We start from the raw sequence: 24,670 nt of genomic DNA, 5'->3' as shown, positions 1-24,670 counted from the left end.
TGCCTCTGGCACACTTCCACAGGAAGAGTATTTCTTGGGGACATTTTTCTGCAGCTCGGGTTCTGGAGACCTGTGTTCTGGATCCTTAGATGTGGTTAGGCCTCCAAGCTGATGGCCTGCTACTGCTGATGTTGAAATAGTATGATTCACTTCTGGAAGGGTGAGGTTTCATGCAGCTGGGAGTGGGACTTTGCAAAGGGAAGACCATCCAGGTGAATTATCCCCTGTCCTGAAGGTGATGAGATCCTGAAGGCCTGAAACAGTAGCAGTACTTGGTCTTCTCAGTATGCAATTCTGCTTTCATGTGGAGAGCTTATTATCCACTGTGCTGCAGCTGTTGCTGTTCCCCTCATCCCTGCATCAGCCTGAACACCTCTTTTTGTGCCTGTCAGGTGGCATGCAGAGGAAGCTCTCAGTTGCCTTAGCCTTTGTTGGTGGCTCCAAGGTTGTCATTCTGGATGAGCCTACAGCTGGGGTGGATCCTTATTCTCGCAGAGGGATATGGGAATTGCTCCTGAAGTATCGACAAGGTATGTGGTCTTTCTTTACTTGTAATGAATGTGTCATGGAAAGCAAAAGAAGATGAATCTGACCCATGACTGTTCTTGAAATAGCAATGTGTTTTTGCAAATCTATAGTTGCCTGCACTGAGGAAGGAACAAAGAGAATGCAGGGCAGGGATGTTTTGATCTCATCTATACTCGTTTCTTATCCCATTCATGTCACAGCTCATGAACAAAGTTCCTCGATGGTTTGTGAGGGCAGTTAGTCAGAAATTCACCCTTGATGTGCAGCAGTGTTCTGTGCTGCACTGTGCAAGCAACCTTGCTGGCATGAAATTAACCTGCCTTTGTTAAGTATGACCGGAGCCCACAGAGTGAAGAGAATAAACCCATGGCAGCAGTTGTGAACCTTTTCCATCTGCTAGCCTCATTCAAAGGAGCCTGGACTTGTGGCATCAACCACCCATTCAGCTTCATGGCAAGATCCAGGTGATTGTCGCTTTGGCTTGAACACAGGTATGGTTGATTTGCCAGCAGTGTTTTCGCTTGCTTTCTTCCAGGCCGCACTATCATTCTCTCCACACATCACATGGATGAGGCAGACATTCTGGGGGACCGGATTGCCATCATTTCTCATGGCAAGCTCTGCTGTGTTGGCTCTTCTCTTTTCCTGAAGAACCAGCTGGGAACAGGCTATTATTTGACCCTGGTCAAGAAGGATGTGGATTCCTCTCTGAGTTCCTGCCGAAACAGCAGCAGCACGGTGTCCTATCTGAAAAAGGTACAGCTGACCCTTCCTGCTCATATTCATTCTTCCTTCATGGAATCTTTGGTTTTTGGGAAGCAGCAGCTATGACTTTACGTGGTAGAATGTCTCAAAGAGAAATCCCTTACTCTTTAAAAGCAGTTACTTGCTTTTATAGGTATTATGCCAGATTGTGTTTGGTTAAACTGTTGCGTGGGGCATACCTCTCCCTTAGTTTCTTTCAATGCCAGTGGTCCAAAGCCAATTGCAGAGATACAGACTAGATAAGTGTACACTTTTGTAGCGCTCACTTTTGTAACTGTGACCTCTTACTTGTACGTCAGCCCTTTGCAGTGGTATGTCACCATTACTTTCTGACTCTCTGTACAGTATCCAGCATGTTGCAGCATCTGGCTGGAGTTCCCTAGCATGCAGCATCTTCTAGGCCCCTTTTTGATATAACAGCAGGAAACAATGCTTGTCTTCTCTTTTGCGACCAGGATGACAGTGTCTCCCAGAGTAGCTCTGATGCTGGCCTTGGCAGTGACCATGAAAGTGACACACTGACAATAGGTAAGGCTTGGAAAAGAATGTAAGATTCAGTCCCAGTGCTGATATTACTCTTGGACTCTTGCTGATATTTGGCCTTGGACAACTGCCTCAACCTTGTGCTTCTGTGTAGCTACAGTCTTGGGACAATTAGGAAATTTGCAAAGATGGTATTTTTAAATGTGTAAATATTGGAACACTTTTCAGTGAACCATCTTTAGTTCCAGCTGACCTGAGATGTAGTGTCCAAAGATTATGTAGTTGCTAGGCCTGTTAGCAATATGTAACATTTACTGGTGAACTGTACATCAATGACTTGCAGGACTGCCAGTAGCATGTAAAAGCTCTCCCAAATTGTGCAAAGAAAAAATAGCCAGGTTTGGATCCAGGCTTTTGTCCCAGCTTGTGTTAAATGTAAAAAGAAACTAAACTTTCCATGGAAATGAGCCACTTTCCAGAGATGTCCCATTTTCCCTCCTTTCCTTCTGGCAAAATCTTTCAGACTGAGCTGCTCTTTCCACATAATGAGCAGTAATAAGATGAACATGTTTTTTTCCTTTCGGTTCTTTTAGATGTCTCTGCAATTTCAAATCTCATTACAAAACACGTTCCTGAGGCCAGACTGGTGGAGGACATTGGCCATGAATTAACCTATGTCTTGCCATACAAAGCTGCTAAAGAAGGAGCTTTCGTGGAGCTGTTCCATGAAATTGATGACCGCCTCTCTGATCTTGGCATTTCCAGCTATGGCATCTCTGAAACCACGCTGGAGGAGGTGAGAGAGCTGAAGATTTTCCTTTTGACTTAAACTAGGCAAAATGAATCATGGCAGAAACACAACAAGACAGAGTCTTGCCTCTTCCTGTAAACATTTATTGTGGAACAGGCAGCTTTGCATTCCTTTCCAAAATGGATTGTCTTCTTCCCTGTGGAAGCATGTGCTCTCAGAAGCATGCATTAAAAACTGAAATGTATTACATGCAAACACAGGCAGGTCCTTTGTACTCAGTTGCGCTTTGCTGAGATGTCGTGTGAAGGTTGGTCCTCAGTTTGGCTTCTAACGACTGTAAACACCTTTGAGGTATTTTTAGGGATGTGTTGTGCTGCACTTAACTGAAAACACATGTTTCAGTACTGAGGACCATGCATTACAGAAACCACTTAGATCTATGCCCCAGTCAAGGATGTTTTTAGGATTTGTTCCTTGTGGCTGTGTGCCAGCTGAGAAGTCTGCCTTTCTTTTATCACAGAAGTGTCATGCACTTTATCCCTTCTTTATGTGAAAAGGGGTTGGTTTGTTTTTTTTCTTCCCCTCTTAAAATAATAAGGGGAACTGAAATGGTGCTGTTGCTCTCTAAGTCCTCCCACAGCTGCAAAGTCCTTGGATGCTATATGCAATTTGAAAATGTATTTTTTTCTGGCTTAGAGTCTGTAGGACAAGCTCCACAAAGGTGCCCATTCAAGCATGGACAGGAGTGTGGGTACTGTCAGACTAGGAGGAAGATGAGATTCCCCAAATTTAGTAACTAGGTCTTAAGCTCTTTCCCACCTCTCAGATAGTGTTTGAGATGCACTGAGATCTGATATCGGAAAGGGGGAACAGCTGGTATGTGGTTACAGGCTGGCTCCTGGAAGCTGGAGAGAAGCCACACAGTCCATGTCGCCATCACACAGGATAAACCCTGTGTCTTCTGTCCTTGTGCTGCATCTATCAGTCTTGTGCATTCTCATGTCATCTCCTGAAGCAGTCTCCAGAATATTACTCCTCTTCTAATTTTCACTGGCACTTACCATTGCTTTTCAGATCTTCCTGAAAGTGGCTGATGATAGTGGTGTGGATGCAGATACCTCAGGTAGGTGTAGTTGTCTCCTGCAGCATTGAAGGGGATTGCAGGGGGAGGTACCCTTTTGTATTTGTGCTTTTCAAGCATAAGGCTGACCAAGCCTCAGTATTTCAGGAGTAAAATCTTGGTGCAGGGCTTGGCTCCCAGGGGAATAAACAGTCAAGTAGGTATGTCAAATGAAGAGTGTTCCTGATCTCACCAGCCTTGAGCAGGTGGGTGACCTTCGTATATGGCAGCATGTCCAGCCATACAGTGACACATGCCAAAGCGTGACAGGCCCTGCTTCAGACTGAACTGGCACTGTGCTATGCTGATGTTTTTAATGACCTAAAATAGCTGTTCTTAGTATACTTAATGCATGCTTTTTATATACAGTTAACTTCGATTGACTCAGTGGTCGCATCTTTCTTTTGCAATAGTGGAGAGTTTCTAGTATATGAGCGTATTGTGAATTACTTGACTGACACTATTGTCTACTCTGAGGAATGGGAAAAATCTTGACAAGGTCAGATTGCAGTAGGGACCAAATGACTTTCTGAGAGCAGCTCACTCCATTTGAGTGTTCGTGCCAGCATTTCCTAATAAACTAGTGCTAGCAACTTGCACTTCGAGTCATAAGCGTATTAAGTGAGAATTCTCTTACAGTAAGAGAAGCCTGCCATTTCCATAGCTAAATTAAATAGTGTCCAGTGCACTGGAAGAAGCTTCTAGGACAGTACATAAAACATATGACCCTTGCAGAGTAACAGTCTTAATTTTACTTTTACCTACACTGGAGTCACTCCAGTCAGCTCCTCAGTTTGCAAATGGAAACATGTGAAATGAAGATGATGATGGCTTTTGTTTTTCTGGGCCTCATGGGAGACTAACTGAAGCAGTTCAGCTAATCATAACTGCATTATTTGCAGATGGGACATTGCCAGCCAGAAGGAACAGGCGTGTGTTTGGAGACAGACAGAGCTGCCTTCGTCCATTTACAGAAGATGATGCATTTGATCCTAATGATTCAGACATAGATCCAGGTATTGTGGTGGGGCTCAAGCCTGTTTTCTTCTCGTGGACACTTTCTTTCATATTACAAATACTGCAGATCATAAGGCTGAGACTGCCAAAGGAGTGGTGATTTATTTGCCTTTGGGAATAGTGGGCAGTGCAGTATCCACAGCCTGCTCAGTCTTCCCATGAAGGCTCAGAGACACAGGGGTGAAAATGCGTTTGTGTGAATTTCTGTTGCTGTCTCTGCTCACCACTCTTTTTTTTTTTTTTTCCCCCTTCTGATGAGTGAGAGTAGCTGCTCCAGCTGTCACCCTGTGTCTCCAGCACAAAAGTGCCCAGAGAACATCTCTGTGAGCTTTTGAATGAGGGTCACTTTTTCTTGCCAGCAGAATCCAGAGAGACAGACCTTCTCAGTGGCATGGATGGGAAAGGCTCCTACCAGATGAAGGGCTGGAAGCTCACCCAGCAGCAGTTCATAGCCCTGTTGTGGAAGAGACTGCTTATTGCCAAGAGAAGCCGGAAGGGCTTCTTTGCTCAGGTGAGAGCACCCAACGTGTGCAGGGTCCCTCAGCAGGGACAGCTCTGGATCACACATTATATTCAGAGCTGAAGGTGGGCAGAAAACCTCAAGGGAATGCAGATAACCAAAACTGGTCTTCACTGCATATCTGAGCTGAAGGGGGCCTGTGCAAGTGAAAGGAGTTACATGATAACCAAGTGGTTACAGCATTCTTGCACAGCAAGGATGCAACTGAGTTTCAAATCAAAATTTGGCCTTGAGATTCAGGCTGAACACTCTGCAACCCATGTAAGTGTCCTAATGGAATGCCAGAATAGGTCCTGTATTGGTATCTAGCAGTGCCTTGGTGTAAGGCCTTCCTGGGAAATTCTGAAAAAGTTTTGATCCATTAAGTGACTCGCATGCAACTCCTGATGCCTCTGGAAATACTCACTTCCAAAAGGGCTTGCTCTTTCCTTGCTATTTCAGATTGTGCTGCCAGCTGTCTTTGTGTGTATTGCTCTCATGTTCAGCCTGATCGTTCCTCCCTTTGGAAAGTATCCCAGCCTGGAATTACAGCCCTGGATGTATGATGAGCAGTACACCTTTATTAGGTATGTTTTGTGTGGCTTAGAAATTCTGTTCTCTGCAAATGTGAGTTACTGAGTTCCTTAACAGGTTGTTTAGATTTGTTTTCTGTGCTTAGCTCAGAAGCATGTTTTAAGAGAGTCTATGTATTTTGGTTTTGGACGTTTAAATGCTAACTCTTAACTACTGGCAAGACCATATCCATTTCTGAATGGTGCTATGACCCTAGTAATACTATGCAAAAAGACTAGGAGTGTGTGTGCTCCTAGGCCAAGCATTCTTCAATGGGAAATCTCCACCCATATCCTTTTCCTGAGTAATTTCACTGTACTGTCAGCCTTGCTCTGTGCTTTTGCTGTGTGCCTGTTATTCCACTGACCCAATAGTGTTTCTTTGCTGTACCCATAGCAATGATGCTCCAGAAGATGCAGGCACTCAGAGGCTTTTGGATGCCCTTCTCAATAAGCCTGGTTTTGGGACGCGCTGTATGCAGGGACATTCCATCCCGTAAGTAGAACTCTGGACTGGAAAGGGGAAGCCCAGCCCTGGCTTCTGGTCACCCAGTAGATTTAGCTGGTTTTAGTGAATGACAGGCATGCATGGACAGCAACGGGTTTAAGCCAAAAGAGCTGCAACTACATTCAGTTTTTCTGCTCAGGACCTTTTAGGAAGTTACCACCCCTCAGCATGGTGAGGGAGTGAGGTTTGAGTGGAAGTCCTTGCTGACAGAGATGGAAAGGAGATAGTAGTCTCTCCCTCAAATTACTGTTTGGTCCTGAACATGGAAAAGAACCTAGTCATGTTGCTGTATGTTGTTGACAGTAGCTATTCCCATTCCACAGTCCTGTGTTCCTGGCTGCACTAGAAACTTAGGTTAGCACCTCTGCAAATGCCAGCAGAGAGTGGAGAACCACACAGCTTTGGTGGTGTTTCCTCACTCTGCCACTGACTTGCTGCATGGCCTTGGGCAGATGGCTGAAGAGCCAGGCCCTGAGTGTAGAAGGGGTATGCAGAGGCTGGGATGGTGTGTCTCTAGATTGGAATAACTGCAGTTTACTTTCACAGGATGATGGGGAGGGAAGGGAGGGACTCTATGTGCTGGCCAGTCATGGAAAGTAAACTGTGTCCTACAAAATAGACACAGCAGCTGGGCATGGGCAGGAGGCTGACCACTGATGCCATCTCAGGGAATAGCAGTATTTTGGTGCCCCAAAGGGAGAAACTTCATCCAAAAACTGTCTGTCAGCCATGATCACAGATTCATAGAATATCTTGAGTTGGAAGAGACCCATAAGGATCGAGTCCAACTCCATGCTCCTTGCAGGACTAAAAACTAAACCATATGACTAAGAGCATCGTCCAGACACTCCTTGAACTCTGCATGCTGCACATGCTGGGACTGACTGAAGTAAAGCACTTGTGCTGCAGAGCGACTAAGAAGAGTGTTCAGCACTGCTCAGTGCCGGCCAGGCTCAGTCTCTTTAGCACTGGGATCTGTTAGAAGCTGCAGAGGCTGCTCTGTTGCTCTGAGCTGTTTGTCTCATTAAGGTCAGGCTGTTTTGAAAAGCATCCTGCCTTTTCTGGGGATTTTGTCTGTTGTTTAAATGGCTTGTAAGCAAAGGCCGTCATAGTTGTTTTTTTTAAAGCTGCATTTGCCTTGCCTATTTCCTGACACAGAGACACTCCTTGCACTGTGGGGCAGAAGGAATGGACCACCACTTCAGTCCCAGAGTCAGTCCTGGACATCTTCCTGAAAGGCAACTGGAGCATGCAGAACCCTTCCCCATCTTGTGAGTGCAGCAGTGAGAAGATAAAGAAGATGCTGCCCGTGTGCCCCCCTGGTGCAGGTGGGCTGCCACCCCCACAGGTAGGAGGGAGCTCAGAGGCACTGCAATGAAGAATGCTCCCAGAGAGCAGACCAGCTGGGTGTGATTCTCATGTGCAGCACTGCACATGGTTTGTTTGATTAGGCACCTGTGTTTTCTGATGGGTGTTTATCTGTGTTTTTCCCGGTGACACCAGCGTGAGCAAGACACTGCTGACATTCTCCAGAATCTGACAGGCCGCAATATATCAGACTACCTGGTGAAGACCTATGCACAGATCATTGGAAAAAGGTAGCTGTTGAACACACCCTCTCCCTTCCCCACCCCCAAATGCTGCTTGCTGTTTGGGGTAAGCTGTTAAAGATCAGGCAAATAGGCCTGGAAAACCCAAGCTCTTCAGCAGTGAGCCAGACCCACTCAGCCCCTCAGACTGTCCTGATCCACGGGTCAGGTGGTGTTTCTGCATTATTAGTGATGCTGTGGCAGCTCTGAGGGGTGTGTCCTGAGCCTTGCGGGCAGAGTGGTGGGGAAGCCTGGGCACCAACCCTAGGGATTACACTGAAGAGGAGGGGTGGAACATATGCTAGATGTGAGAGACTGGTGCATTCTCTTCCCTGGCTGTGTACCTGCAGCACTGGTAGGTCTGCCTCTCCTCTTATTCCACGTATTATACATTGGCTTTGTTTTGTGTCTCTGCAGCTTAAAGAACAAGATCTGGGTGAATGAGTTCAGGTGAGTTACTGCCTTTTTTTCTAGCTTGTACATGTCCTCTAACCCCTGATCGCTATATTAAGCAGGACAGGCCCACCCTGCTTTGCAATTTGTTTTACGTGACTCTTAATTGCCAAATGTTGAGGGAGCATGTTTTAAGGATAAACTGGGAAAATCCAAGAGCATATCACTGGAAAGCATGCCTGCCTTGTGTGGAGAGCAGTATTGGCTTGAAAAATCTGCAGGACTAGTCTGCTGATACTCCATCCTGGGACGTGTTACTGTTCTACTGTTCCAAGCAAGGGAAGCAGGAGGTGTCCTGCTTTGCCTGTGCTGGTAGCAGAGGATAGCTGCATTCGTTAAATGGAACAGCATAGTGAACAGTCATAAGATGGGTATTTAACCCCAGAAACAAGGAGTAGGAGACATCATGGCTAAGCAGCAGTGTAGGAAGATCAAAGTCATCCCTTTATGTAAGAGTGGAGATGTTGCCTTGGATATAGTGCAGGAAGAGGAGACATCTGGGAAGGGAGGGGGAGTGGCAGTTTCTGGAGGTCAGTAAGCATTCGGGTCTTAGCATTACTTTCTATCTGAACTTTCAGGTATGGTGGCTTTTCCTTGGGAGCGAGCAGTTCCCTCATGCTTCCTCCAAGCCATGAAGTCACTGATGCCATTAAACAAGTGAAGAAAATCTTGGAGCTAGCACAGGTGAGCAGATGTCCCCCATAAACCCAGGACGCTCTGATGTCAGAGTCCTATTACTTGGGAGATGACTTGGAAGCCATAAAATGAGGAGCATTTGTATGTTAGCTATGTTCAGTGGGTTCTCCCCATTACCTCTGAACTGGCATCTCCAAGATGGTTATCTGGGAGCAGCAGGCGGCTTGCATATGTGGCTTCTGCCCATCACCAGTTGCAAGCCAGCGGGGATTACAGACACCTCCAAGTGTTTTTTGGCCAGACAGTGTGAGCTGTCTCAGGGAATTAATAAGTGGTTGCCATCTCCTTCAAAACCTTAGATGAGTCCTTGTATGCTGAATCTGCCTTGGCTCCGAAGATAATCTGGGCCACTGCTTTCTTCTGACACTGCCTGTGGGCTGCGATGTCTCTGAAGGTTGCCTGCAACCCTGGTTAATACTTATTGCTGGGTAAAAAGCAGGCCTAAGGCTGATCTCTCTTACCAGTAGCACTGCAGAAAGGAAAGGAGGGAGGAAAGCTGCAGTTTCTCAGCCTTCTTGCAACCTCTGGCTTGGTGAATGCAGGCTGCAGAATGGAAAGAAAACTCAGAGCTGTGAAAAACATAGCATAAACCCCTGCTAGGCTCCAAGACATGAATAAAGGCACTCTTCAGAGGGGGTAGATAACTCTCTCTTTGTTGTTTGCAGGGGAGTTCTGGAGATCGGTTTCTCAACAGCTTGTCAAGTTTCATGAAAGGCCTGGATACAAAGAACAACGTGAAGGTAAATTAATCAATCTTCACTGCCATACCTGCTATTTGAAACTCTGATAACCTGGAGGTTTTTTTAGTTAGCACAGTCCCAGTAGTTTGCCTTGGACAACTGTGCAGACGAGAGTTCTTTTCATTTGCTAGTGGAGCAAATGCAGCTTGTATTCTTGTGTGGCTTTCCCCAAAATCTGTTTCTCCCTTGGAGTCTAGGTGTAAGGCCCAGACGGAGTTCAGTGCTGGCTTCCAGCAGCCTCTTGTGGTTATTGACCAAACTGTACGTTCTGGAAGGATGTAGAAAGAAATTATATATGCCTTCAGTAGAGGAAAGGAATTCCTCAGGGCTGAGGAGCCTGTTGAGTAGCTGATGTACCTAGTGCCTTTCCGATGCTGATGTGGTCTCTTGCAGGTGTGGTTCAACAACAAGGGCTGGCATGCCATTGCGTCCTTCCTCAACGTGATCAACAATGCCATCCTTCGGGCCAACCTGCAGCAGGGCAAAAACCCTAGTGCTTATGGGATAACTGCCTTCAATCACCCACTGAACCTCACCAAACAACAGCTCTCTGAAGTGGCCCTGTAAGTTCTGACATGAATGTAGATGGCTTTGGGTTCATCAGCAGCCGATTACTGGAAACAGGCAGTGTAATCTTCAGACCTTCTGCTTCTTGAGAAATTCCTCTCAGCCATATCCAGAAAGATGGCTCACCATGAATATGGTCGTTCTTTTGTCCCAAGGTGCCACTGTTTGACTAGGAAGCATTGATAGTTCCTCTTTGGTTTTGCCCACTGTCTCAACCTGGGATGGCACACAGTAATTCACGAGTCTTTCTGCACTAAGACACTGACTAGTCCACTACCACTACAGCCAGAGTCAGGACTCATAAGCTGTATCATGCAGATACATCCATCAGATCTTAGAGCAGTGGCAGCTGACAATCAGATAGCTCTGAACTTTAAAAAACAAAAAAAGACAAACTTCCAACAACCCCAAGTGGGAAACAAAGTGGTGGTGATAAGGAAGGCAGAAAACAGTCTCTTATGCTGAAGTTACCAATCAGTTTCCAGGTTGTGGTGCTGTGCTTGAGATGCCAGCAGGCTGTGTATGTTCCCTTTGTCATACAGCTAGAGAAAAACTGTACAGTTAAGACAGCCTAATGTGGTTTTACCCTGCAAAACAAGGACAGCAGAAGGAGAAACAGTTTCTGCACTGCCCTCCATGAGCTGCCTCATTTCATCTCAAAGGAGCCAGCACCAGCGTACAAACACTTCACTTCCTAATTTATTTATTTTTTTGTCCAGGATGACCACCTCTGTGGATGTCCTCGTCTCCATCTGTGTGATCTTTGCCATGTCCTTTGTTCCTGCCAGCTTTGTAGTCTTCCTTATTCAGGAACGTGTCAGCAAAGCTAAACACTTGCAGTTCATCAGTGGTGTGAAGCCTGTGATCTACTGGCTGGCCAACTTTGTCTGGGATATGGTAAGGGCTCTGTAACTGCGCTAAGCTGCCCTCCCTTCTGTGTTTGAGGGCTGTCTGTTGCACTGAAGTGCAAAGCCCACTTGGGGTCGGTGGGCACCACATTAGTTCAGTGAATAAATGGCGTATGACTTCTGTGTTTACTCTCCTGGGGCAGTGGTTCACTCACCTCAATAGGACAGTGAACATGGGACAGGGGATGGGAGGGCAACCATAAGCTCAATCATCAGCATTTATTATGCCACTTTATACCTGCCCCAAAATGTTGCTTGTGTAGCCCCTTGTTCTGCTCTGTTCAAAGCAGGTTTTTTCAACCTGTGGTGTCCAGAACCTCTGAGAATCTGTTATCTGCTTCTAGAGGGACAAAGAAATGTAAATTCATGTATACTACATTTTAGTGCACACGTGTGACTCTCCAAAGAGTCTCCCATTGGAAACAGCGTTGGGAATGCTGAAGAACGTTGAAAACCATTGGTTCAGAGCAGAAAGACCCATTTCATTTTTATTTTTTTTTTAACCTGGAAACAAATCTAAAGCCCTATTTTTCACCTTCCAGTGCAACTACATTGTTCCAGCCACACTAGTCATCATCATCTTCATCTGCTTCCAGCAGAAGTCCTATGTATCCTCCTCCAACTTGCCTGTGCTGGCTCTGCTTCTGTTTCTCTATGGGTAAGGGACTTCTCATCAGAAGGATCACTGGGAAGGCTCTTAAGTTGGAAGGTGCTTACTTGACATTGCTGCCTTTCCTCTTGCCAGGTGGTCCATCACCCCTCTCATGTATCCAGCCTCCTTCGTGTTCAAAATCCCCAGCACAGCATATGTTGTGCTGACCAGTGTGAACCTCTTCATTGGCATCAACGGTAGCGTGGCCACCTTTGTCCTGGAGCTCTTCACCAACAATGTACGTTTCCCCAAAAGTTCCTCACTGTCTTGTGCTGCTGTGATCTAGTTCCATGTTGGTGCTATGTTGCCTTTAGCAGCCAGTTCTCCAGAAGGGCTAGCCCCTGGTCTGTACCCGTTAGCTACTCCAGTGGTTTAAACACAGGTTCTGATTGAAATGGGTTAAAGCCCACTTTGGCAATGTTTATAGAATAGTGAGGTGTGAAGGGAACCTTCTGACATTGCCTAGTCCAACCTCTGAGCAGGGTCAGCTCAGGGCTGTCAGATTTTGAACATTTCCAGGAATGGAGAGTCCACAGTCTTTCTCGGCAACATCTTCCACTTCTCAACCACCCTTAGGGGACAAAAAATATCTTCCTTATGTTCAAATGAAATTCCTGTATGTTCTTCATAAGGTGCAGTTTCTGTCTACCACAGGTCATTTCAAGCACTCAAGCACTTACTTGCCCTCAGTTTTGCCTCCTGTGGAAGATACCACTCTTAACTGTATTGGGAACCTATGCACCTCACTCCAATTTTTCCAAAGCCAGGTGCCTGCTGGGGAAGGTGCGAGTTCCAATCCTGCCTGTAGGCAACACAAGATGTCTTAGCAGGCCACATTTGATGCACACTGGTGTGAAGTGTTCCTTGTGGGAGGAGGTTGAGGAGACCCTGTGCAAGTTGCCTGTTGATTGTTACCACTGCCTGTGGTCATAAGGAGGCAGTCCTTGATGATGGTCCCTTTTGTTGCAAGGCCTGTTTTAGCTCAGTGAAAACATGTGCATACTTGACGTTAAGTGTCTGGTAGAAAGTCTCCCCAGGATCCTGTGAGTCCAACCCAACCTGTGGGCTAAGTCAACTGGAAGACAACAAAGCAAAAGGATTACAGTCTCCAATATGGGATAGGGAGGGGTTACCCACAGCTGCTGAAAGCACGACTTTTCTGTCTTCTCAGCCTGTAGCCTTTCTGCATGTTGTTATTTGCAGACACTGTCTTTTAGACTGTGAACATCTGGAGGAATCTCTCCTTTGGTGCAGTTTGTTTGTATTAATAACATCTTGAGCAATGCAACAACACTGTCCAGAGGAGCCATGGCACTGGCTCTTGGGAGAGCATTTCTAATTCTGGAATCTTTGTGAGATTGCAGCGATGGGGGAGGGAGGGGTCAATCACAACACGGGTCACATTTGGTGGGTGGTGGCTGCTTTCTGCTCAGATGGCTCACTGGCACTTGATTTTGTCTTAATAGAAGCTGAACAACATCAATGACATCCTGAAGTCTGTCTTCCTCATCTTCCCCCACTTCTGCCTGGGGCGGGGGCTTATTGACATGGTAAAAAACCAGGCCATGGCTGATGCTCTGGAGAGGTTTGGTAAGTGAATTTGTGTATCAGAGGGACAGTGGCCTGAACTGAGCACAGAAAGCCCGAGTCTGTTCCAGACGAGCACCCTTTGCTCCTCTGACTTTTCAGGAACTGAAAGTGCATGATTTGCAGCACAGATTTGATTGAAGTTTTTTACGAAGGCTGAAAAGAGTCTGTCAGATGTATTCCCAAAGTTTTGAGTTATTATGGGCATTAAATAAAATTGTATAAAGCCAACTGTATGGAGAGGATTATTAGGCTAGGTGTGAGGAACGGCTGAGATTCTGGAACAATTTTTTTTTGGAGGGCAGGGGGATGCAGATGTCAGGCCTGAGTAACAGTCTTTCTGTGCTTCACTAACCTTTTGGGAAGGTGGACCAGCTCTTCTTTGGCAAACCAAATTTTCTGGGCCCGAGTCCCAACTTTGCTACAGTAAGAAATGGGCGTGCAGCCACAGCTGGCCCCTTGTATGGTCTGTCCCTTCCCTCCTCCTACTGGCTGCTCTCCAGTTGCCCTGCTGCCCAACTTGGTGAGCTCTGCAGGAAGAAATGATATCCTGCTCCTGCTGCTCTGGAAAGGTGACTGTGCTTTTCATCTCATTTTGGCAGGAGAAAATCGTTTTGTGTCTCCTCTGTCATGGGACCTGGTGGGAAGGAATCTCTTTGCCATGGCAGTAGAGGGCGTTGTCTTCTTCCTTATCACAGTGCTCATCCAGTACAGGTTCTTCATCAAACCCAGGTATGTTCCCTGCTCCACTTCACCACTGCAGGCAGGTGAAGTTTTCATTGGTGTCCCCCATGAAGTGGGGAGAATATTAACTATGGAGGCCCTGTCATCTGCTAAAGCTTTATCGTGTTGCTCTCTCCAGGCCTGTCTATGCCAAGCTGCCTCCTGTGAATGATGAAGATGAAGATGTAACCAGAGAGAGACAGAGGATAATTAGTGGAGGAGGACAGAGTGACATCTTGGAAATCAAGGAGCTAACAAAGGTGACAGAAGAGTTCTGCATTCCTAAGACTTGTTGGTACAAAACCATGCAGTTTACCAGAAGCCTTATTCAGGGGAATTTAGTGGGGTCAAAACTGGAGCATGTGTGGAGTGTTGAATATGTATGGCTCTGATTGCAGTTCTCTTTGACATTGTCTTCTCATTCTTTCTTCTGTTTTTAGATTTACAGAATGAAGCGAAAGCCAGCAGTTGATAGGATCTGTGTTGGAATCCCCCCTGGAGAGGTAAGCTCATCTGTCAAATTCATTGCTTTTGCTATTACTGCAGTATTTAAGAGCAACAGGCAACAAAGGATAGGGTAAAATCAGAAACAGATGATGCTGAAATTACATCAAAGGAAATTGCCCACAATTTGAAGCAGTTTCTGATTCTGTGTCTCTCTGCCTTTGAAGAAAATACTGAATTGTCAGTCTGGCACCAGAGGCCAAACTCTGATACCCTCAAAGGTGTGGCACTGCACCAAGGTGACACCACAGTTCGTTCATTTTCCCAGTGTAAAGATTTAGACTTAAAATGAAAGTCCAAAAGTGTTTCTTTTCCTCAAAAACTCACTGAAGACTCCCTCCAGCTGTCCTGAGGGTCAAGTTTGCTCCTTCCTATCTTGTCAGTGTTGAAAATGATGCAGTTGAATCCTGTTCTCAAACACACTGTGTTCATCTGCTTTTTTGTATACCCAGTGCTTTGGTCTCTTGGGAGTAAACGGTGCTGGCAAGTCATCCACTTTTAAGATGCTAACTGGAGATACAGATGTGACAGGAGGAGAAGCTTTCCTCAAAGGAAACAGGTGAAAGACCATGCATCTTTTGTCTGCTTTGTATCAAAGCAGGTCCTTTGCAGTTTTCTCATCCAGCTTTTGCAGCCTTTGTTCCACTTGGAGCAAATCTAAAGTCTGCCCCACTTTTTCCTTTTTCAGTTCTTGGCATCTGTTTCAGCCCTTTGCCAAGTCCAGTAAAGTACTTCAGTGGCTTAGGAAAATTGATTTAATTGGGTAGCCACTGAATACCTGCCCCCTTATGTTTAAAGGTCACATTAAAAAAAAAAAAGTGGGGGCAGGTAGGGACAGAGAAAAAATATGGCCAAAATGGATTTTAGGATCCTGTTTTTGTTAGTTCAATTATTCCAAAACCACTGTTCCACTTTCCTGCTTTTAAGAACTAAAATAGCAGTGTGTACTGTTGAAATTCTCACAAAGGGGTTTTTCTTTTATAGTATCTTGTCCAACATCCAAGAAGTCCATCAGAACATGGGCTACTGCCCACAGTTTGATGCGGTTAATGAACTGCTGACAGGGCGGGAGCACTTGGAGTTCTTCGCACTCCTGAGAGGTGTTCCAGAGAAAGAAGTCTGCAAGGTAAGTGAAATACGGTAGGACCCACTGCAGTGACCAGCTGTTCCTGCTTGTGTGCGCTCTACAACACATGCAGTGCTGTGATGTGAAGCTGCTGAAGATACTGTATGGTGAAATCTGCCCACTTTCCTTCCAGAGCAAACCAAAATTGTTGTGGTTTTCAGTGCTGCCTAGGAAAGTGTACTAAATGGAAGGGCAGGTACTTTTTGTCCTGCGTTCTCATAGCAGATGCACTTCTCTGCTGAATGACTTCTTTCTTTTAAGAGTTTAAGGGCTGTGGAGCTGCAGGTCATGCAGAACCTCACCTGCTTTCAAGAGTTAATTCTTCAAAGTCCCAGGGAGCAAGCACTCTACAGCTTAACAGGAGCTCATGGTGGCTGTTACATTCCAATTGATCATGCTGCATCATTAAAGTGCTGCTATTTCAGCATTCAGACATGGGGCTCCACTGACAGTCTTCAGGCAATTAATGGCAGCTGCTAGTACCATACAGTACCCTTCTCAGTGCAGTTTCCTTGGGTTAACAGCAGTTCTCACTATGTGTCCTGGGCGCTGCAGAACAGGAACTGCTATAGGTAGGAAGATGACATCTGTACCCAGTGTTTTGGGTAGGTCCAGATCTGGTGCCTAAGGTATGTCCAGGTATCCTAAATACCTCTGAGAGCAGTGATTATGGGTGAAAACAGCAAGCTGCTTTGAAGGTTGCTGGCAAGTTCGTCTTTGTGATGTTCCTACTTAGCCCATATAAAAGGGACCCAGTTCTGGATGTGATCAGAGTAGTAGCTGAATTTCTTTCCCCTAACACTTTAGTCCCCAGGGCAGCAGTGCCTGCCTGTTGGCACCAGTAGTAATACTCCTGAATAACAAACCAGATCCCCCCCCCATCTGTCTGAAGGACTAAGATGCACCACAGTGGAATTGCTGTGTGTCAGTAGTGACCGTGTCCCTGCTGCAAGCCCACAGCAACTGGAAAGCTAGCTAAAGCTGGTACTGCTAAGAGCACTACACCAGGGGGTAACATGGCTCAACTCATGCTCACTGGCTGATAAGCTGCAGCCATTTGATATTCTAGCCTTCCAGGGGCCAGATAGCATATATCCTGATCTAGAGGTGAACAGGGTGTTTCAAAACCTACATCCATGCCATATTAGATAGTCAGATGAGTAGCCATTCTGAAAAATGTTTTTAAAGCCAAAGCTCATAAGGAAAATGGCATTGTGTGGATGTTGGCTGTGCTTGATTTGAGATGGTGGTGTTCTGTCTCTTGTAGGTTGGCGAGTGGGCAATTCGGAAACTGGGCCTTGTGAAATATGGAGAAAAATGTGCTGGGAATTACAGTGGAGGGAACAGGCGCAAGCTTTCCACAGCCATTGCCCTCATTGGAGGGCCACCTGTGGTGTTCCTGGTGAGTCTGCGACCTTTGCTCATTAATGTTTACCTTGAAAAACAGAAAAATCAGCTTAAAATGAAGACTAGATATTTCATGGCTAACTAATGTTTAAATCTCATGAGACCCCACCTGGAGTACTGTATTCAGCTCTGGGGCCCCCAGCATAAGGCCCTGGACCTGTTTGAGTGAGTCCAGAGGAGAGACATGCAGATGATCAGAGGGCTGAAGCACCTCTCCTATGAAGACAGACTGAAAGAGTTGAGGTTGTTCAGCCTGGAGAAGAGAAGGCTCCAGGGAGACCTTATAGCAGCCTGCCAGTACCTGAAGAAGGCATACAGGGAAGCTGAAGGGGGACTTTTTACAAGGGCATGTAGTGACAGGACACGGGCAAATGGTTTTAAACTGAAAGAAGGTAGATTTAGATTAGATATTAGGAAGAAGTTGTTCACTGTGAGGATGGTGAGACACTAGAACAGGTTGCCCAGAGAAGTTGTGGATACCCCATCCCTGGGAATGTTCAAAGATGGAGCTTTGACCAGCCTGGTCTAGTGGAAGATGTCTCTGGCCATGGCAGGAGGTTTGGAACCAGATGATCTTTCATCTTTGGTCCCTTCCAACTCAAACCATTCTATGAAATACATCATTAGTCACTTAGTCATGAGCAAAGAGCACGCTGAAATAGATATTTAAACTATTTAAATGTAAGTGCAAGCTATAATGTGTCTCCAGGCTTCTAGTTTTGAAAAGTCATTGGGTAAGTGGGGGTCTTGAATGTGATGCCAAACTGCCAGCAGTGTAGCATCTTTACTACCTTAGTACCGCTGCAAAGATTTCTATACGTACCAAAAATAACAGCTTTCTTGATGGACACAAATTAATCTTACTGTGCAGGAGAATTTGTCCTGTGTTTTTAATAATGCAATGAAAATTAGAAGTAAATAACTTCAGATTAATATTGAGGGCAAACCTTAGGCTTACTGAAATTGGTGGTGCAGGAGAAAGTAGTGCTCTATTTAAACAAGCTAATTGACTTTTAACTTTGTTTAGAACTGGATATTTCAAGATGTTATAATTGCAGAATAAGCTGTACTTCCCAGATCTGAAAAATAAGCTTGCTAACTTAAAATTTGGAGCATAAATTAATTTCTCATTTTGGAAAATGAGTCAAACATGCTTATTTTCAATGTTTCCAGTATGTGTAATCAGAATGAAAAGGTAATTTCAGAGATGAGATATTTGTTGGTAGAATATATCAGCATAACCTGGATTTTGTATATATTTTGCAGGATGAGCCAACAACAGGGATGGATCCCAAAGCACGTCGTTTCTTGTGGAACTGTGCTCTAAGTGTAATCAAAGAGGGGAGATCAGTGGTGCTCACATCTCACAGGCAAGTAGCAGCCCAACTGTATCATGCCCTGGCCTGTACATCTACCAGGGCTGGATGCTAGATTCTACTTGGCTGCTCTGCACTTCACTGCTCTTTGCAGTGCTAATGAAGTTATTTCTCCTACAGCATGGAAGAATGTGAAGCCCTGTGCACTCGAATGGCGATAATGGTCAATGGGCGATTCAGGTGTCTGGGCAGTGTCCAGCATCTAAAGAACAGGTAGGTTTGGTGGGGTTTTTTTCACTTACAGCACAGAGTTGTTTGCATTTTTAGGGAGATAGTCTGACTTAATTCCTCATGCAGCATTTCCATTGCTATTCTGACTATGGGAAATGCTGATGGAGTTTAAGCTGCACTTCTGTTTCAAAGGCACTTAATTCCTGTGCTGGCCGTCCTGTTTACAGGTTTGGAGATGGTTACACCATAGTGGTGAGAATTGCAGGAGCAAACCCAGACTTGAAGCCTGTTGAGTTGTTCTTTGGGCATGCCTTCCCTGGAAGTGTCCTGAAGGAAAAGCATCGGAATATGCTGCAATACCAGCTTCCTTCCTCGCCATCCTCCCTGGCCAGAATATTCAGTATTCTTTCCCAGAACAAAAAGAGACTCCACATAGAAGACTACTCCGTTTCTCAGACCACACTTGACCAAGTAAGTTTTCAGTAGCCTGTCTGCCAAAAGCCTTTTTGTGCAGAGGCAGGAATAAATTCACCAGTTTGCTGGATCTATCTTTTAAGGGCATTTCAGCAGAGTACTGAATTCCAGGACTAGTTCAGGAAGCCCGGTATATAAAATACCCTGAATTAATGAAAGTACATGGTGATGTGTGACATGGCCTTTTTTCTTGTAGGTATTTGTAAATTTTGCTAAGGACCAAAGTGACGATGACCACGCGAAGGACCTGTCATTGCACAAAAACCAGACTGTGGTAGATATTGCAATCCTTAATTCCTTCTTGCAAGATGAGAAGGTAAAAGAAAGTTGTGTGTGAGCCAATTTCAGCAAAGAAATGATGAGCAGAATGCGGACTTCCTTTTCCTGGGATAGAATACTCCCGAAGAAGAAGCTATGGGAAGAGAAACTGGACACTCTACTGATAACCATTCAATGCAATGCAATTCAATGCAATGAAAACAAAATTCCTTTACAGGGGCAGTGCCTCACGGAGTCATCTTGTACTGTTCTCAAGTGAAAGACTTGAACTTAGCTCATTACAGTATAACTCTGAAGCTGTGGTAAGGCACCCATCAGATGCTGTGGGCTTTCAACCATACTGTATCTTGTCCTGTACAATATGTTTTCACTAGGGTTGCAAAAATAGCTCACTGAAGAATCATGGCCAGTGGTTATTTATAGGTATTTGACATGCGTGTTTTAATTTTCAAAACATGCATGTTAGGAGCGGGAATTCCCTGGTGCTACATCCATTGCTGGCAATGAATGCACCAATGCAGTCAGTGGCAAGAAAAGTCACCACCAGTGTTGTAGCCTTAGGCTGTGAAAACTTACCTGACCATCTGCTTTTCCTAGACTGGTGTAGGCGAGTTAGTAACAGATCTGGGGCCACAAAGCAGTACTGTGGAGGTGGGATGGCAAGAGACAGGTCATCTTATCTGTACATCTCCATCAGTAAGTGGTGATATGCAGAACTGTGAACCCTGCAAATGCACAGGATTGTCCCACCAGCATCACAACCAGTAACTACTCTGACTAGGTTTTTGTGTAGTTAAGTACTCTCCTGCTCCTTTGAGGTACAGCAACAGTTGCATGAAGACCTAGTAGGAGGAAGTGGGTGAGAAGCAGACCTAGATTTTGGACCACAGCAGCTAACAGTAGTTATACAAGCTGCTAATGCCAAGAGCAAATTCTAAATCATGAGATGTCACTCAGATATGTAATATCTGCTCTTTAACCCCCTGCTTTGCACCAGAAAGGTACCCATCATCTGGAATTATTGCTTAGCGCGAGCATGTTGCCATTTCTGGCTTTGCCAGATAAAACTAGAAATGAGATGTAGATTTTTTTTTAAACAGTATTATTTATGACTTTAAATAGGTAGGTAGCATAATTAAGGATTGAAACTGCTTTCAGTTGATCTTTGTAGCCACAGTATTTCTTTACATTATGCCTGTGATGCTATGCTCTCATTCTATCCATTCAGCGATAGCTACATTCGTGATCTGACCAAGTTCCAGACTCTAGCAATCAGTCGCTATCTGCAATTACTTCAAGTTGTTCACCTAAAATTTTCCTGTTTGGAAACTGGTATAACATTAGATAAATATGTAAGTTTCTGCTTCTGTGGTGCAGTGTAGTTTCAGTCATTAGGTGATCCCTAACTGGAGAATACACCCTTGTGTGACAAACTGCTTCAGTAAAAATCCCCTTGAAGAACAAGATCGTTTGAAATAGTAGTGCTGCAGTTAATCAGTCAATTGAAGTTTTACAAAGCCAGAATAATATTAGAGGGGATGTTACATAATAAGAACAACCAATTCTTGTTCATGTTGTACAACAGTCATGGGAGAGTATGCTTTCATTAATATACTTACAGGCCCTTCTGTCTTGCTTTTACATTCAGAAACAGGTTCAGTCATATGGCTTGAATGAAGTACAGTTCCTGGGCTATTCCTGTATGTCATGCCTCCGCCTTAAATACCCGTACAGGTTCTGGACTATTTCTTGATGCTTCTCTGCCATGAATCAGTCATGGACCATTTCCCCCCCACCCCACCCCCCTCTAAGTGCCCATAGCAGCCCAACAAATGGTGAAAAGGCTGGCATGAGCCTGGAGAAGGTTGATTACATATTTCCAGGTATACCTGGTAACACTGACCAGTTCAGCATTTTGAAAATACAGTTAAATAATTAGCACAAATTCCCAGTCCCTGCTGTTTCTTGCCTTCAGATAAAGTAAGAGCTTACTACATGCTCTGCTGAAGTGCCTTTTTCATACTTTTTTTTTTTAAATCTATATAATACATTGCTAAGGGGATTGACAAAGGAGTGTAATGGGGATTGGTATACCTCACTTAAAACATGCTTTGTTATTACCTTTATGGCATTGTCACCCTATGGGGATGAGTTATGGGGTGATGAATATACCAGAGTTCCAGGTGCAGAAAAATTACTGATCAGCTGAGCTACAGCCATGACTTCTCTGTAACAGGCTGCAGGTATGTTACGGTATCATTGAAACACGTAACATGTATTGAAGGCTTACCACTGCTAAAAATTACTATTACAAATCAGCATTAAGTCACTGAAGTGAAGGGCTTAAGTTTTGCACTGTACCAAGCTAGTGCATGTAGAACTAGAACGAGTTCTGGGAGGATTCAGATTTGGTCCTGAAAGGGCTGTGGTTTGCTCTTTGTGACTGCTTATGTAAATTAGCAGGAAACAGTGGTTGCATCATAATGCTTTTTCCGTAGCCCACCAAAAAGAGATTCTTGATTCCTATTGCCCTGTGACTGTCATGCCCACACAGAGTCCATCTGTGACAAAATGTTACAGTAAACATGGATGTTGACCAAACCTATTTCACAGCTCTGACCTGTCTTGTTCATACTGAACAGACAGCATAATGCAACTCTCACGATCTGTCATGGAGTAAGTTCAGCCAGCCATTAATTTACTCTTTGAAAGTGTGTGTTGGGGAAAAATCACTCAAGTCACGGTAATCAAACCACTCTTGATAATGAAACTGCACTGAGGTGTTAACTTATTTTAGATTTTTATTACTATTGACACATTGCATCCCTCTTTGTAGTACATTTGTATTTCAGTAAGGAGTTGCATTTTTCCCCATGGTTAAACCACCACTTTGTGCTTATCTTTCCCTCCTGAATTACAGTTGTTCCTTCGTTCCAAGCACTTTATGCTATCTGTAATGGGATCTATTTTTGCACTGGAATATCTGTTAACTTTGCAAAAATCTTGAGATTTCGCAACTGAAGTTTCTAAGTTAAATCCTTAAATGGACATTTTCATTAAAAGCAAAAAAAAGTATATATATTTGTATTTGCTAATAACTGTTACGTGAAGTATTAAAAGGCACTCTAATTGCCTTGTGTTAAGTAAAAAATAAAGCTTTTATGGCACCATTGGTCTTTGAAGTGTCATTTTTGCATGTGTTCTTTTGCAGAGTGCGGTTAGAAGCTCTTGTTTTGCCCAAGTTTGTTTTGTTGTGAACTTTGCATAATGTACAAACACGTTCCAGTATCTCTACAAATTAACATGGGGCACATGTTTTCAGGAAAGTGAGATGGTACAAGATCTGAAAGGCAAGTGCTACTTTAAGCTTCTAAAGTTAGGAAATAAAAAGGTCTCCAAGTCCTAAAAAAAGTGAGTGGTGTAAGTCACATCCAGCTGCAGAGCACAACAAACTTACCTGGATGTTTCAATTCCCAAGTCAGGTACCTGCCTCTGAACAGAGGTGTGGCAAGTTGCAACTATTGATAACTTCATTGTCTTTGCTAAAAATACCCTGTAGATGTTTTCACTGACAAAGCAAAATGTTATGTTTGAGTATAAAGACTCAAATACACTGAAATGCTTAGCTCATACCAAATTAAAGGAAGATCATTCAAGTTAATACTAGGTTGATTTTCAACAGGAGTTTACAAATGAAAGCAGAATAATGGTCCAATTTATCAAAGGAAAACTGATGTTAAAATTTTGCCTGCTACTGACCCTAGTCCCACAGTCCCCCACCAACAGAGTTCCAGAATCCAACCAATTTTTGAAGTTACACTCATTAGGAAAATCCATCCTGAGGTAAGAAGCCATTTAAAATTCCCTGGCTTTTCTGTTTTAATCTAGCATTCAGCTGATGCTTTGCGTAATGTGCTTGATTCATCAACTCTTGTCAAAAGACAACAGACTTTGGAATAAAGCATACCTCTAACATGCTGGCAACAAAGCAAATAGTTTTACTAAAAAAAGGTATATTGTTTTTAGTACACCTCTCTTTGATTGTTTATTGGAATAAAAAAAAAAACAACTTGATTTTTGCATTCACATAGAAAAAAAATATTAATTCCCTGTACCATTTTTCAGGCCATGTTTTCGTTACTAAAAAACCAAAAGTCCTCTGAGTTAACTGCCACAAGGCAAAGTTCTGAATCAAATTTGTAATGATGGTTCATCAACCACTTACATTTTAAAGAATGCCTTTTTAAGGTATAAGACAGTGAGTGGTCTCTGTAGGAGTGCTTGTTCCACCCTGAGAGTCCTACAGATGGCTTTGCTGGCAGGAGGCAAGGATGAAGACTTAGGTATAGGAGCTGGGACCTGTTATATTCCCTTAACTACTGCACCTGGATTCCATCCACCCACCTTGGACATAAGCTAATTGCCAACAGCTGGGTTTTTAGTGCCCTCCATGACATCTTAATGCATTTTACAGAAGCAATAATCACCATTAGCCAGACTGCACCAAAATACATCAGTAGAGAAGTGAAATCAATTGCTCATTGCAGATCAGTGATTAACCTGTGGAAAAGCCTCCAAGTGCTCTGCCAGCTTAGTAACCTTTAAGTCGCAGAAGAGGGTGCTCTGTACCACTGTACACAAAACACATGCTTGACTTTACAGCCCATGTGCCCTCTGCCCGGCTGCTATTCACTCTAGCTTACTGGCTTTGAAGTAACTAATTATCAAGACTGTAGTTGACCAAAATGCAAGACCTGCAAAATGGAAAACCCACGTTGCAGAATGGGGGTTTTAATTTCACAGTTTAAAAAGAGTAAGAGCTTAAGATGTAAACTGCGGGAGGGGGCCTGGAAATCAGGACCCTCCCTGTTAGCTGAAAGGAATGTGCTCGAGCTTGTAGGCCACAAACCCTGGGAGGACAAGGAGTGTGAATAGATAACAGTCAGCAGGATGAGTCATGCTGAGAGAAGATAAGGGAAAGAGGAACGGATGGTGCCAAGGAAAGGTAACACCTTGCTGTTAATTGATGGTAGTTAACCACCAATCGGGGATTGCCTAGTATGCAAGGCTTAGCTTCAAGAACCAAACTGTTTAAAACACGCAGCTTCTGAAAGTGTATATAAACTCGTGCTTCTGTACAATAAACCGACTTTTGCTTGCATCAAGCTGCGTCCC

The 24,670-nt window shown here is 44.4% G+C and overlaps 1 protein-coding gene across 3 annotated transcripts in view; it reads left to right on the top strand.

The window, feature by feature from the left end:
- Nucleotides 1-22,667, top strand: part of ABCA1 (ATP binding cassette subfamily A member 1) — a 99,631-nt gene extending 76,964 nt beyond the window's left edge. For 2 of the 3 annotated variants that reach the window (XM_055790651.1, XM_027777814.2), the window contains 29 exons: nt 393-530; nt 1,064-1,284; nt 1,749-1,821; nt 2,370-2,572; nt 3,602-3,650; nt 4,550-4,663; nt 5,024-5,175; nt 5,626-5,750; nt 6,133-6,231; nt 7,402-7,591; nt 7,747-7,841; nt 8,250-8,282; nt 8,864-8,969; nt 9,647-9,721; nt 10,115-10,284; nt 11,008-11,185; nt 11,739-11,854; nt 11,942-12,086; nt 13,315-13,438; nt 14,038-14,167; nt 14,298-14,418; nt 14,599-14,661; nt 15,115-15,221; nt 15,647-15,788; nt 17,056-17,190; nt 18,462-18,565; nt 18,692-18,784; nt 18,970-19,213; nt 19,413-22,667. In XM_055790651.1, coding sequence (XP_055646626.1) covers nt 393-530; nt 1,064-1,284; nt 1,749-1,821; nt 2,370-2,572; nt 3,602-3,650; nt 4,550-4,663; nt 5,024-5,175; nt 5,626-5,750; nt 6,133-6,231; nt 7,402-7,591; nt 7,747-7,841; nt 8,250-8,282; nt 8,864-8,969; nt 9,647-9,721; nt 10,115-10,284; nt 11,008-11,185; nt 11,739-11,854; nt 11,942-12,086; nt 13,315-13,438; nt 14,038-14,167; nt 14,298-14,418; nt 14,599-14,661; nt 15,115-15,221; nt 15,647-15,788; nt 17,056-17,190; nt 18,462-18,565; nt 18,692-18,784; nt 18,970-19,213; nt 19,413-19,553 — 3,686 coding nt within the window. In that variant the 3' untranslated portion in view covers nt 19,554-22,667. The remainder of the gene's footprint in view (nt 1-392; nt 531-1,063; nt 1,285-1,748; nt 1,822-2,369; nt 2,573-3,601; nt 3,651-4,549; nt 4,664-5,023; nt 5,176-5,625; nt 5,751-6,132; nt 6,232-7,401; nt 7,592-7,746; nt 7,842-8,249; nt 8,283-8,863; nt 8,970-9,646; nt 9,722-10,114; nt 10,285-11,007; nt 11,186-11,738; nt 11,855-11,941; nt 12,087-13,314; nt 13,439-14,037; nt 14,168-14,297; nt 14,419-14,598; nt 14,662-15,114; nt 15,222-15,646; nt 15,789-17,055; nt 17,191-18,461; nt 18,566-18,691; nt 18,785-18,969; nt 19,214-19,412) is intronic. The other variant, XM_055790653.1, reaches the window with a different exon arrangement.
- The last annotated feature ends 2,003 nt before the right edge of the window (nt 22,668-24,670 follow it).

Source organism: Falco peregrinus, chromosome Z, assembly GCF_023634155.1.
Source record: "Falco peregrinus isolate bFalPer1 chromosome Z, bFalPer1.pri, whole genome shotgun sequence".
NCBI classification, from domain to species: domain Eukaryota; kingdom Metazoa; phylum Chordata; class Aves; order Falconiformes; family Falconidae; genus Falco; species Falco peregrinus.
This window is presented reverse-complemented; position numbering and strand designations above follow the sequence as displayed.